A 13,391-nucleotide genomic window follows, 5' to 3' on the forward strand; every position below is an offset into this window, starting at 1 on the left:
TTACCAACTGGATCTCACAAATAAACAATTCAGCAGGTTTTACATGGATATAAATATAAATGTGTGAAGGTCGAAATTTATGAACTAGTTTATTCGCCCAGTTTACAGCAGGTGATGGGCGTGTGTGCGCTCCTGAAATAGTGAATCCTGAAGGTGTTAGTCAAATTGTCTAACAAGCTTGGACCATGTGGCAATTCATAGCAGTCCCCCCTCCACCAGCCCCTTTTTTCTCCCTCTCTCTCTCTCTCTCTCTCTGACACACACACACCCTTAAGTGCCTGATTTCCTACTACTGTTCTATGGCCCATAACACATTTGGCAGGTAGTAGGTTCCTCATTTAAAAGACATGCGTAATGGTACGCACCTACCATAGGAACTTATTAAATTATATCATCCCATAAAATAAACGGCTTCGGCAATTAATAGACTATGAAAGGTGGGAATACAACAAAAATGTCCAATCTGAATTTAATTAAGTTGGTGGGCGACAACTGCAAACAGATGCAATTGTGGGGAGACTAAAAAAGTGCTTCACAATATAAAGCTGCAAAAGAAAACAAAATAAAAATAAGCCAAAAGTTGTTTTTGTTTTTGTTTTTTTTTTTAACTGCATGTATTGTTATTTAATACTGTTCATTTATATTGGTCTAGAGGATGTTTCACCCCTTAAAGTGGATAAACTTGCCTCCACAAAACAGAGATGTGTGTTTCTGTGGGTTCACTCTCCATTGACTGTGACTGCTGATGTGGAGATGCAGCATGTGGTTTGGCCCACGTGGGACGCCCATATAGGCCCCATTATTGGAGATGTATATTCAGAAGATGTTAATAAGGCTTTTTAAGAGGTCTGCAATAATTGATTAGTGTTTAGGTGCTGCTCAGCTCCCTCAGCTGAAGCTGGAGAGAGACTGTGGGGGCGGGAGGTGGAAGCGCTCCTATTTCAGCCCCTGACGCACTGCCTCTGGGGAGGAAACGGAGCTGCAAAGTCAGTCCTGCTCTGCTGTACAGGGTGCAGGGCAGAGGGAGAGCCAATCACCGAAACGCACAGGCTCCCTTTAAGCCTGACATATCTCCAGCAGGAACAAATTGTCCCTACAATCAACATCCCCAATCTGCTGCGCGCATCAGGGGCTGCAGCGGAGTGGATAGCCCGACAGGCCTGTGCTGCGCGGAAGGATCGTGCTGGATTGCATTGCGACAAGAAAGAAGAAACACACACACACGCGTGCGCGCGCGCACGCACGAGCACACACAGGGAGAGAGAGAGAGAGAGAGAGAAAAAAAATAGGCGATCGTTTTGGATACCACCGTTTTTGGACGGAGGAGTGAGCTCGGACATCATGTCTATATTACCGTCCTTTGGGTTTACGCAGGAGCAAGTGGCGTGCGTTTGCGAGGTGTTGCAGCAGGGAGGGAATCTGGAGAGGCTCGGCCGCTTCCTCTGGTCCCTGCCCGCCTGCGATCACCTCCACAAGAACGAAAGCGTCCTCAAAGCCAAGGCGGTGGTGGCCTTCCACCGGGGGAACTTCAGAGAGCTCTATAAGATCCTGGAGAGCCACCAGTTTTCCCCGCACAACCACCCGAAGCTGCAGCAGCTCTGGCTGAAGGCGCACTACGTGGAGGCGGAGAAGCTGCGCGGCCGGCCGCTCGGAGCGGTAGGGAAGTACCGGGTGCGGAGGAAATTCCCGCTGCCCCGCACGATATGGGACGGCGAGGAGACCAGCTACTGCTTTAAAGAGAAGTCCAGGGGAGTGCTCAGAGAGTGGTACACGCACAACCCGTATCCGTCCCCGCGGGAAAAGAGAGAGCTGGCCGAGGCCACAGGACTGACCACCACGCAGGTCAGCAACTGGTTCAAAAACAGACGGCAGAGGGACAGAGCCGCAGAGGCCAAGGAGAGGTGAGTCTGTCAGATTACACACGGCCAGTTCACGGCCAGCTCGACGCCATCCCGCGTAGATAAAGGAGGATCTGACGATACTCAGTCCGGAGAGAAGTGACAACACGGGGTGGGGGGGGGGGAGAGGAGTGTGTGGTGCAATCGTTTCATTTTCTACTTGAGGCTTGTATTTCTACATGTTTGAGTCCTGATGTCAGGACGGTGGTAAACAGAGCCAGTGCCATCGTTTTTCTGAAGAAAAGTCCAAACCTGAATTATAACAAACTAGGCTGATCCGAAATATGCGGATATGGACATAAAACGATGCTTCTGATATTTAGTAATGATGGAAAAAAATCGCGGAGAGACGCCACATTTTTTTTAAATAACACTGTAAAGCTGAGGATACAGAATGAAGCCAACAAAACACACCTCCTCTGTATCTTACAACAGAGAGTCAAACTCGACATTTTAAATGAAATAACTAGGTTTCACAAATGGAGAAAATCTAAACTCCTCTGCTCAGTTCGCCTTCGACGTGCAGGCCTGTTATATTTCTGTGTTGCTGTAAATCAGTCATGGCTGCCTCTTTCATAATGTTTTATTTACCGTTTTCATCACACGGACCCAAACTGACGTACTGATCTCATGCCATCCTCTGACATATTTATGATATTTCCCCTTGTTGTCATTTCCAGGGAGAACAGTGAAAACAGCAACGCAGGCGGTAACAAACAGAACCAGCTGTCCCCGCTGGACGGAGGAAAGTCTCTCATGTCCAGCTCGGAGGACGAGTTTTCTCCACCTCAGAGTCCCGACCAGAACTCAGCGCTTTTGCTCCAGGGCAACATGAGCCACCCCGGGGCCTCCGCTTACCCCATGTCCGGCCTGGGGGCCCCACAGCCGGTGCACGGCATGCACGGACACCCGCACCAACTGCAGGACTCCTTGTTGGGACCTCTAACCTCCAGTCTTGTGGATTTGGGCTCTTAAAGAGGCTGCCAGATTATTCTATTTTGCAAAAACAAAAAGCAGAAAAAAAAGAAGACTGATAAGTGTAACAGATTGAGTACATGTATGAAATAACGCTATAGTAGCCTACCTTATAATATAGACTGACTTGTCTGTCGTTAAATTTGGTTAGAACAAAAAATTCCTTTATGCGCTTAACCTGTATATCCCCCTGACAGGAGCCTTTCTGAACTCCTGCACACGGAAACACACAAACAGGAGCTGTCTGAAACTCTTAACTCAACGAAACACTTAACTGGACTGCCCCTTTGCTTAATTTATGATATTTTGTTAAGATAACTAAATAATTATAGGAACCTTCTGCGATGGAAACTAAGAGGTAACGTTTTCATTAGAGTCATGGTAATTAGTTTCCAATAAAACAAAAGTAACACATTTGTCTCTGTGTTATTTGTGTATTTGGAATAATACAAAAGCCTATAGACATTAATGTAGACGTTTATCCGGTAGATCGTGGCCCTCAAAGCAAATGACTTGGGGGATAATCTGACATTTTATCAATTCACTGAGAATTGGGGGAAATTTTTCATTAATTTTATCATCACACACACACACACACACAGTCAAATGTTTGGACACACTTTCCTATTCATTTGAGTGAGAAAGTTTGTCCAGACATTTGAATGGCAGTGTACATATATTCATTTAATGGTTATTTTGCTTGCTGCATTGATCGCGTGGATCTTCTAAAAAAAATGATACGCGTAAAGTCTCCTTCAGGCGATCAGATCTACACTGTGATATGAATCTCCATCAACAACATTACGAGTCATTACGGAGAGGAGATTAAAGCCTCTGCTCCGCTCCGGCTTCTTTGCTTTTTGACAATAATAACTGAGATATTCAAAGGGAAATTTAATTATACCAGTGTTAGTCAGCATCAGCAGCTGTCTGCCAGGAGCCTGTTGTGTACACACCAAGCTGCTTTGGTTGCTTTGAATATTGTGTCTGCTCTGTGACACACGTTTGGCTGGAGGACAGAGAGACAGACAGAAGGGGAGAGAGAGCGAAGTAGAAGAAGTTTCTCGTTTTCGTCATTTTTAGCTGCACTGCTGCGGATCATTGGCTTTTTGTTGCCGTGTTTTCTTTGCCCTCTCTGAGAGTTTGCTCTGTCGGTTCCGGGCCATGGGAAACAGCCGCTGATCGGCATCCACCGGCTCCGGCTCCTCCGACAGAGCAAAAAAAAAAAAAAAAAAGGTCCCAAATGCCTGATGGCATCAATATAGATGCCCTGTAAACAAAACTAAACTAAAGCAAACAAACATATGGACTTTAATATTTGAAATACGATACTAATACAAAGGGGAAAATAAGATATTAGCTGACACTCCTACTGCTACACGTATCCTAATAATAATATTAATATTATTGTTATTATTATTATGAATAATAATAATAATAATAATAAACGCAGAGAGGGCAGAATATGAGAAGATGGTGGCCTAAGAGCAGGAATCTGGTGAGGACAGCCTCCCCCCCAACACACACACTCTCTCTCTCTCTCTTTGGGCTCATGTCAGGGTAAATTGTTTTGAGCGGAGAGCACCGTGGATTTCCTGAGCATAATCTGAAACAGTCCCTGCTAGCATTACTGCCTGATTGCGAAGATTGCAGGACTGCAGTGCCCTGGCTTCAGTCGAGGGACCTTGAAGTATTCTGCATCCCAGAGGCCTCTCTCTCTCTTATTCTCTCAACCCCTTAGGCCCACTAAAAACACCAGGGCTATGCCCCCCATCCATCAGCCACAGCTTTCCATATGGCTGTGTTTGAGTGAAGTTTCTGTTTGGCTGTCCTCAGCAGACCCTCCATCAGCAGGATTTTGGGTCAGTCTTATTTTTACGGGTTAGGTAGTCAGACCATTTACTCGGGCCACATAATAAAAGTATTCTGTGATATTCAAAATGTTACTTCATTTTACCTACAAAGTAGGATACAAAAAATTGTGTAGAAAGTTAAATATTATTTAATGGCTCCTATCAATCTGTTATTATTAATGTTGGAACAATGTATAAGATGAGTTCACAGATTTGTATTTTTTAATTTTGCTGTTGACCAGAGTGAATGGTTTCTGGGTTGTTAAATCTATAACAAATCAGTATACTTTATTAACTGAGCAGAGGTTTGTTTTTTTTGTTTTTTGTAAAGCTTTAAATTGCTGATAAAAGTGAAAAAATAGGAAGGCATAAAATGCAAATATCTGAATGCCTGAAAATTATATTCAAACACCTTAAACACTTGTTTTGAAATCTTATGGATTTCTTTATAATGTGAAATATGAAGTAATAAGCAATCTATATAAATAGTCATCATTCAAAAAATGTCCTTAAGCAGCACTGTGACCATTAGCTAACAGTCCACACCATTCACCAGATTTTGATTTCAAAAGTTGCAGGACTGTGGGTGGTGCAGTTACAATATGTGACTGAACGCTTTTCAATTTGAGGCCCATCAATGAAGTGAAAAAGAGCTGAAGTTTCTCAGGTAGAAAAAAAAACCAAAACTTTTTCATTTAAGCTGCAAATTGCGTCATTCACACTAGGAAGTATGTTTTCGCTCGATTGTACACTGTAAAACATGATGAGTGTTATTACGACGTGTGTTTAAAAAAAAATCTGGCACAAAAGTACAAAATCATCACTGGGGATAATTATTTATACTTTTACTTGACGACATTTGCTGTTACACTGTAGAAAAAGCAACTGTACTCAAGCATCAAATTAAAAACATCAAAGGATGTTTTGAAAATAGAGAACCTGTTACAGCACAGACCAATCTGATCTAAAGATAACACAAGATAGAAGTGTTCAACGAGCATCCAAACAGATTTAAAACATTTTAAATTACCCCTACAGCATTAATGCCATATTCAGCAGAGGTCAGCAGAGAGTAGAGGTTCTGCAGATCATATATAATTGTGACCACAGCAGGTGCCCCCACACTCTTGGCACACAGTGTGGCTAAATATTCACAAATTAACAAACAGGTGATCACAAAGCCACAAAAGTGACTCCTCATACCCGTTAATCTAATAACAACAGAAGGGAACAGGCACAGCAAGGATTAAACAGGCTCTAAGTCACCTTCAGGATGTGCAAGAGACTAAAATCAATCCAACTCAGAGACTCTGATAGTGCATTTAATCAAGCTTGAATCCCTGGCTTCCGAAATTCAGACGACCAGCATTCATAAATTTATGGGCCATATCAGCCGCACAGTGTGGCTTCCTCTGGTATCAGCTATGCCACAAGTGCAAGCCATCTACTCATTCCTGCCTATAGACTACAGACAAAAGCTGGAGCTAACGTCAGCCTAAAGCAGGCCAGTGCCAGCAACAACAGCTGCTGATGGCAAACAGAGTGCGAGTCGTCATAAGTGCATTTCATTTGTCATGGGCGTAAGTGGCAGTGGCTCTAAATCAACAGCAGGAAGGGCCCTGACGTGTGCAAATAAACATGGAGAGAAGCCCGTATGAGCCTGAGCCGTCTACCTCAGCTGGGTTAATGTTTTTCTCTGGCATCAGCATCAGTGTACATCTCGAGTTAGGACTAAATCCAGAGCAGAGGAACTTTCGGTAGTGTAGACTTTCCATGGTCTGGTGCCTGCAGGTAGCTTTACCCCACATGGGAGCCGGGTGCAAGACAGTCCCAGGTATCCATAACCACAGGCTGTGTGAGGGGTGTGTGTCACGACAGGGGGAGGGAAGGAGGGGGTGGAGGGGAGGGGGGGGGCAGACGGGTGATGAGGGACAAAAGGATCTTTTCAGGTCTGCCTCAGAGGGGTGGGGGTGGTGGAGAGATTTTCTTACCAATGATGCATGGATCTGACAATGTTCCTGCATGGCCATACCCAGAGGCAGATGCAGGCTGTGTGTCTGCATGTGTGTGTGTGTGTGTGTGTATCAATGTGCACTAGGCTTTGAGTGTTTGTATATCTGCGAAAATTAAAACTGATGAAAAGTAAAACTCTTGCAAAACATTTCTTCAAAGGCAGCATGTGTCTGCTTTACTTCTGTGACATGAGAGTGTGCAGATAAGAGAGGTTATAGTATGCGGCCTTCATCGCAGCGGTGCGGGAGGTGTGAGCCAAACATAGTTTCCTCACAGAAGAATAGGAAGCCGCTCAGGAAGCTCTTATGTGACAGAGCTGAAAGAAATATTTATCTCTTTCTTCCAGTGGGATGAGTGATGCATGACCTGGGGTTCAGACACGAGGAGGAGGAGTCTCTGCAGACGATCCCTAACAATTAAGGTGTTAAATAGCGTGTTCTATGTCAAATAAAGGACAGAGTCATACATATGATGAAAGGGGGAGACATTTTCTAATATATTACAAGAGACGACAGAGGACAAGATAAGGCGTGTGTGTGTCTACGAAAGAGGACTTGTATTAAAGAAATGTAGCCAGGAGCCACAGGCTCGTATAACAATCTCTTCCTGAGACAAGACCCAGCCCTGACTGCTGAGAGTCACATATCTGTATTTTTGGAGCTCGGAGAGAAAAGTGATAGTGGCATTAGTCTCATGTTTTTGATCAGGAAAGTGGCTTCAGTCTGGGATGTTTTTGGAATACTTTGGGGGGATATAACAGATTTTTATGTTTGTCTCAGCCTTATGAAGCCAAATTATAACAGATCCGCATGCTATCTACTGTAAATTTAGTGTAAATATTTCCCCATGTGAGCTACAAGATACATAATGAAGAAATGAACTTAAAACAAGAGACAGCTGCTGTACGCAGTCATTCGCTGCCTCATGCTTACACGAAATCTAGGAAAAATTATAGAAAATGTGACTGATTTTCATTCTTGAAAAAGCTGAAATTGTTTAATCTTATTTTGGAATCTTTGAAAGTTTTGGCTGATGTTGGATATTATTATCAAAAACAATATCAGAATGTTCAAATTTCCCCAACCCATTTGTGACTGAAAATGCACATGACAAACATATTTAATTTTTTGAAAAACTCGAACGTATCAGAGTCTTTGGGTGATTCTGAAACTTTACAAAAATTTTTACCTGAGCCACACGATACTATGTTTTATAATATATGTATGAATTTACAGCAGCAGCAAGTCAAGAAACGGAAACGGTGCAGCAGCCCATTAAACTGTTTTCATTTTTATCTCACTGCTTTGAAAGGTTTAGGAGTTACAATTTAAAATGCAAAAACCAGATATAAAATAAAACACACATTCTCCTTTTTTCGGATGACTGAACTGACTGAAAATGTCTCCATTACTTTTCTCTTGCTGATGCTTATGGAAACAGAAAAATGCTGCAGGTGAAGTACATCACAAACACTTCAAGGATGAGTATGGTGATAAACTTCAAAACCCAAGAAAAGTCTTTGTCTGCGTGTGCAAAGATAGATGTTATTCCCCTATGTCACAGAGATGCCTCCATTGTCCTGAAACTATGACAATAGTAAGTGATACTAAAGGGGGGCCTCCACTGCACAGGGTGACACAATCTGAACTCAATCTGCAACATGCACACTGTTCATCTCTGTTTGATTAATATATCCTGAAGCTCCATGTCCCATGCTAGGGTTGACGTCTAAAAGTACCAAGAGTTAAATTCTCCCTTTTTAATGGGATTTAATCCCAATAAAAAAAAACAAACAAAAATAAAACAAAACAACACCAAAATTCTCCTCAATCATATAAAATACAAGTTCATATAAAAACAGTTGAGCAAAAGATGGGGATTTGGTTGTTTTTATGGAGCACAGGGAGGCGCTGAGCATAAATCAGCCTTACGGGACCTTTACAGAGACCAGGCTTAACCAGAGTCACATTTGTCTGGATTTAATATCATATTATGGGAAATATTTCACAATTAATAATTGATTATTCTACAGATTGTCAGCATGGCTTGTTCTGCTTTCATGTGCAGCCAAGCCAGATCTTTGGACCTAAACGCGCAGACATCGCTGATCAGAAGGGGTTTTTGGGGAGGAGCATCGGTGGCAGACACAACAAGAGGAAGTGGTGTGGGATATAGGATAATGAAATCTACCTCACGCTCCCAAGGGGCATCACCTCACCTTTCCTGGGGCTCACAAATAGCTCATGTAACAAGTCTCTCCCCACTTCACACGCGCTGTGCCCAAACCACACCACAGCCACTCTCTACGAGGGCCTCGGAGCTATGTGCAGTTTGTACTTTGTTTGCCAACGTTGGAGTGACAGCAGCCTGAATCTGAGCTGCCATCTTGCTCCCCTCACCCTTCATCTTCATACTGCAGAGTGGAATAAAATACCCCTCTTGGTTCCATACAGGAAAAAAAGAAAAACATTCAGGAAATGAAAGTTGTAACACGATCCTCTGTGTGCCAAACGTCTCCCTGAGCAGGGACAAAAGGAGAAAAGCTGCTGGGCCTATTTTAGCCTGCAGATGATAAAAGAAGAGGGAGGGTGGTGAGGAGCGGGTAAACAGAAAAGGAAAGAGAAGGAATAAAATTATGAGGAGTTAAGGATTAGAAATCGAGAGTGCAGATGAGCTAAAACCATTTCCTCAGACTGCGAAGGGGGGGGTGGGGGGGCTGTGCAGGTTCTGCAATGATGAACTGGTCTGTGCAGAGACTGGAGTGCTCCTGCAGCCCTCTGTGCACAGAGCCCCACAAACCCCTCAGATATGCATGCACCAAGCAAAATAAACTTCCCATTCCGGCCCTGCAGTATGTTTTCCAGCGGGCCTCTCCTGAGAGCAAGCCTTCATGACTCCTCATTGAGTGCTTATGGTCCAGTTGAGTGTGTCCAAGATGAGGACAGAGAGAGAGAGAGAATTTTGAAGTTTGACAGCAAAGTGGGAAAAAGTCTAACGCTCATTTCGGGAGGGGAAAAAAGACATTGACAAAAGTAAACTTTCTCTCTGCTTTTGGGTGAAAGCTCTTTTTTTTCCTCCCTTTCTCTAACCACTTGTATTCCATGGCTGATTACCAGATCATCCTGGCAGCAGAGGGATGGGGGGTATGGAGGGGGGAATGCTCCAATGGTCCTCTCACTGCTGACTGGTGCATTTGTGGCATGGTGTCAGCGGCCGGTGGTAATTACCAGGCTCTCTCTGAGTTACCGCTACACCAATGTGCCACCGGCTCTGGTATGCCAGCTAAGCTCTGTTATTAGGCCCAGAGCTGCCACTGCACAGCAGGCGCTTCTTTAGCAGTCAAAGAGTCTATCTATCCATCCTGTCTGTCTACATAATGAATGATTGTTTTACTGCTTCACTGTAAAGTACAGGCCAAGGGTGCTAAATTAGTAGGATATTTGTCATATGGGGGGAAACATGTTTATCATGCGTTTGCTATAATTATGCACAGGAGAGTTATCATCTCCATCTGACAAAAGGAACACAAAAAACCGTGAAGTCACATCAGTACAGCTGTGAAGCCTCAGGAAGCCACTCACCGATTGGACCAGTCGGAGCGAAGAAGAGCTCTGCTCATCATCCTGTTGTGTTCAGACTGCCAGGTGAATGTTGGAGAAACCTGAAGAGAAGTTACACAGTTAGACACATATTTTTATTGAAATTTGTGTGAAAGATTGAATAGATACATTCAGCACTCTGAACAGTGTACATACACGAGTCTCCCAATGGATCTTGTAAATGTTTTTTTTTTGTTTTTTTTTAAACCCGACTCAAATATTTTTATACCAATACATTCATTCAAACATGTAAAAAAAAAAAAATTTGATTGTTAAATGTATAGCATATTAAGCCACATGGAAATTTACAGAGCAGTATGGTATAAGAATGAATAATATTTGCAAACTGATAAATATTCAGTGAAATGAAACTATTTCAATTTTAACCTTTTCAGGCCCTTTGGAATTATCCCTATATACAATATTTTCAAACTATGAACGTACCCTACATTTTTTAAGATGATACATTTATTTAGAATAGTAGTACTAAAACTTTTGGGAGCCTTTCTCTGTAGAATAACTGACTGCATTTCTGCTGGTTCTGTTTATGAACAATGATTGGCTTTTCACTGTCAGTGCTGTAAAAAGTTCTGGTTACTGTGCCAAAGGTTTTCACTTCCTGCTGCAGTGACAATCACACCAAATTGTTAATTCTGGGTAAGCATAATTGGTTCTGATCTGAGCTCCACACTACAGAAAGCAAAAAGAATTTCTATTCATCTTCTTTTTGTTTATCCATTAACTAAATAATACATTTAGCATAAAGTATTTAGTGCGAGGAGGAAGTTTTGATCAAACTGCATTCATCAGCATTCATATGGTCGTGAGGTTATGAGTTCCTCTTACTAAACTGATGAATGGTATCAAATAAATGACCTGCCTTAAAATTTAAACTCGACAATGATGATCAATTAAATTGTAACATATTCAACTTTCAATTTCATCATAATATACTGAGAGCTAGATAAAATGAGAAAGAGACTTTCACAACCAAATGGTTGATCATGCTATATTATCTTTGGAAAACCAAGAAGGTAGTGTCAGAAATAAATAAAAGATAAGGATGGTCTGAGCATTAGGAAGGCAACTGTGTTCATTGATACTCAATTCACAATACCTCAAGGGCTGAAGCTGAGGAAGGCAGGAAGTGGCTGATATGATAAAAGCTGTCGATATGTACAGCAAACTTTTCCATGCATTTCACTGTGCATGAGGTCTCAAGTTAACCCTGGGTTAGTAAGGCACTTCCAAGGTTTGACTTTGTGAAGCTGCAAGAGATGAAGAGAAAGACGAGCCTCTCTACATCACTCTTTCTGCCGTCAAGTTTGTCAGGTTTGTTACGATGACCCTACAGCATGACCGAGAAAGGCTCAAGGTGCTGAACTTAAACTTGGCGACAGCTGCAGAAACTGGAGACCAGAGAGTTTAAATATAGACTCTTAAAATCCCAACTGGTGCCCTTGCCCCGCTTCAACACTTTCTTACACATGTACATTCACACTCTCCACTCAGTAATGCTGCACCCTCATTTACACCGGGGTCAAAACTGTAAGTGCAGTGAGTAGCTGTGGTTGGTTTTGGTTAAAATCTTTAAACTTATCCTTTTTTTACAGTTGTAATTATTGTCCCTCATTACACAGAGGACTGAGAAAAGTCAATATTTGAATATCTTCTAAGAGAAACATTCATTTTTATTTAGTAAAAACAACCATAAAGAGTAATGCTCTCTGAGGCCCTTTATGTACATAATTTATTATCTCCTAATGTACTGAAACAGGACAGAGGTCTTTAAACCGGAGGCTGTGACGCTGTTGAGCTGTTTTTTTCCTATCCCGACTCATGTGCACCATCATGTGGAAGAGAGGCGGAAGTACAAATAAGGATACGTAAGGATAAGTACTGTATTTTTTATTTTATTATTCTCTTAATTTTAATTAATTATTTATACTTTCATTAAAATAAGTGATAGGTGGGGCTGACAGATACAAAGTCTAGAAAGATCTCACAGTATTTGGGAAGTCTGTCATTTTCTTTTTTTTTTTTGTTTTATTTGTTTTTTGTTTTTTGGCAGAGAAGATAGATTAGCAACAGTTTGACACAATTGCGCTTTATATCCACGTTAAATAAATAAAAACTGATACACTAAAGCTCCAAAAATGATGAACCTTTATTTTAAAAGCTGCCTCTGTTATGTTTTTTCAGTAATTCGCTGGTTCAGTTTAAACACAGACATTTTTGGCGTATAACAATACGAATTCAGATTCCAGTAAGTGGCCACATGTTTTTAGTTCAGGAAAGAATATGTTTGAATGTTTTTCAAAGAGCCGTGGAATAAATAAAAAAGACGATTTTTTTTTATGAGAGCAAGATAAATAAATGCTCGTTCCGACGGAGTCTTTCTTCAGTCTCTGTCTCCATCTAGCGGCCAGATGCTGCGTATCACTAAAAGACAACAAATCACACCTGTTCAGGTTGTAAGTCCTGCCAGTGTGGCACTTAAATCTTATTTCCATTACACCGGTGCGTTTCTAAGCACTGTGTGTGGAGGTTTTTGGATGTACACAGGTTTTTTTATGCAAGCATTTCTTATAGAGTGGATTTATATTTGACCCACATGGTGTAGTGTGTTTCACATGTGTTTTTAATCCAGAATGTAGACACAAAAACATCAGTTTATGAAACACTGATGTCTTGCCAGTTGACAAGTTGTATATTTATCTCAACATTGGGCTAGATTTAATTGCCAACCAGGCAAAGTGGGCAACCGGCCTGGGACTCAAGACAGTCAGGACCGCCCAAAAAGAAGAAGAAGAAGAAGAAGAAGAAGAATAAGAAGAGGGAAAAAAAGGATTTCCTGTAAGCCAATTAGTTTGAAGTAAATGTGGTCAGAAAGTCTTCATAGAAATCTTATTGGGGATTTAAAATGCATTTCAAACTCACCCAGCCCCACTTTGTTTTCACAGCTGACATATTGACTTGTCAGAGAGCAGGAAAAGCCATAGAAGACAGCAGTTCCTGTACAAGTCACAACAGTGTAACGCTGATTTATTCAT

General features: G+C 41.9%; 1 protein-coding gene across 1 annotated transcript; it reads left to right on the top strand.

Moving 5' to 3' along the window:
• Positions 1-989: 989 nt before the first annotated feature.
• Positions 990-3,280, top strand: six1a (SIX homeobox 1a). The gene is made up of 2 exons (XM_029493741.1): positions 990-1,901; positions 2,579-3,280. The coding sequence occupies exons 1-2, from the start codon at positions 1,342-1,344 to the stop codon at positions 2,871-2,873; spliced, it is 855 nt and encodes a 284-aa protein (XP_029349601.1). The 5' UTR covers positions 990-1,341; the 3' UTR covers positions 2,874-3,280.
• The last annotated feature ends 10,111 nt before the right edge of the window (positions 3,281-13,391 follow it).

This window comes from Echeneis naucrates, chromosome 22 (genome assembly GCF_900963305.1).
Source record: "Echeneis naucrates chromosome 22, fEcheNa1.1, whole genome shotgun sequence".
Taxonomy (NCBI): domain Eukaryota; kingdom Metazoa; phylum Chordata; class Actinopteri; order Carangiformes; family Echeneidae; genus Echeneis; species Echeneis naucrates.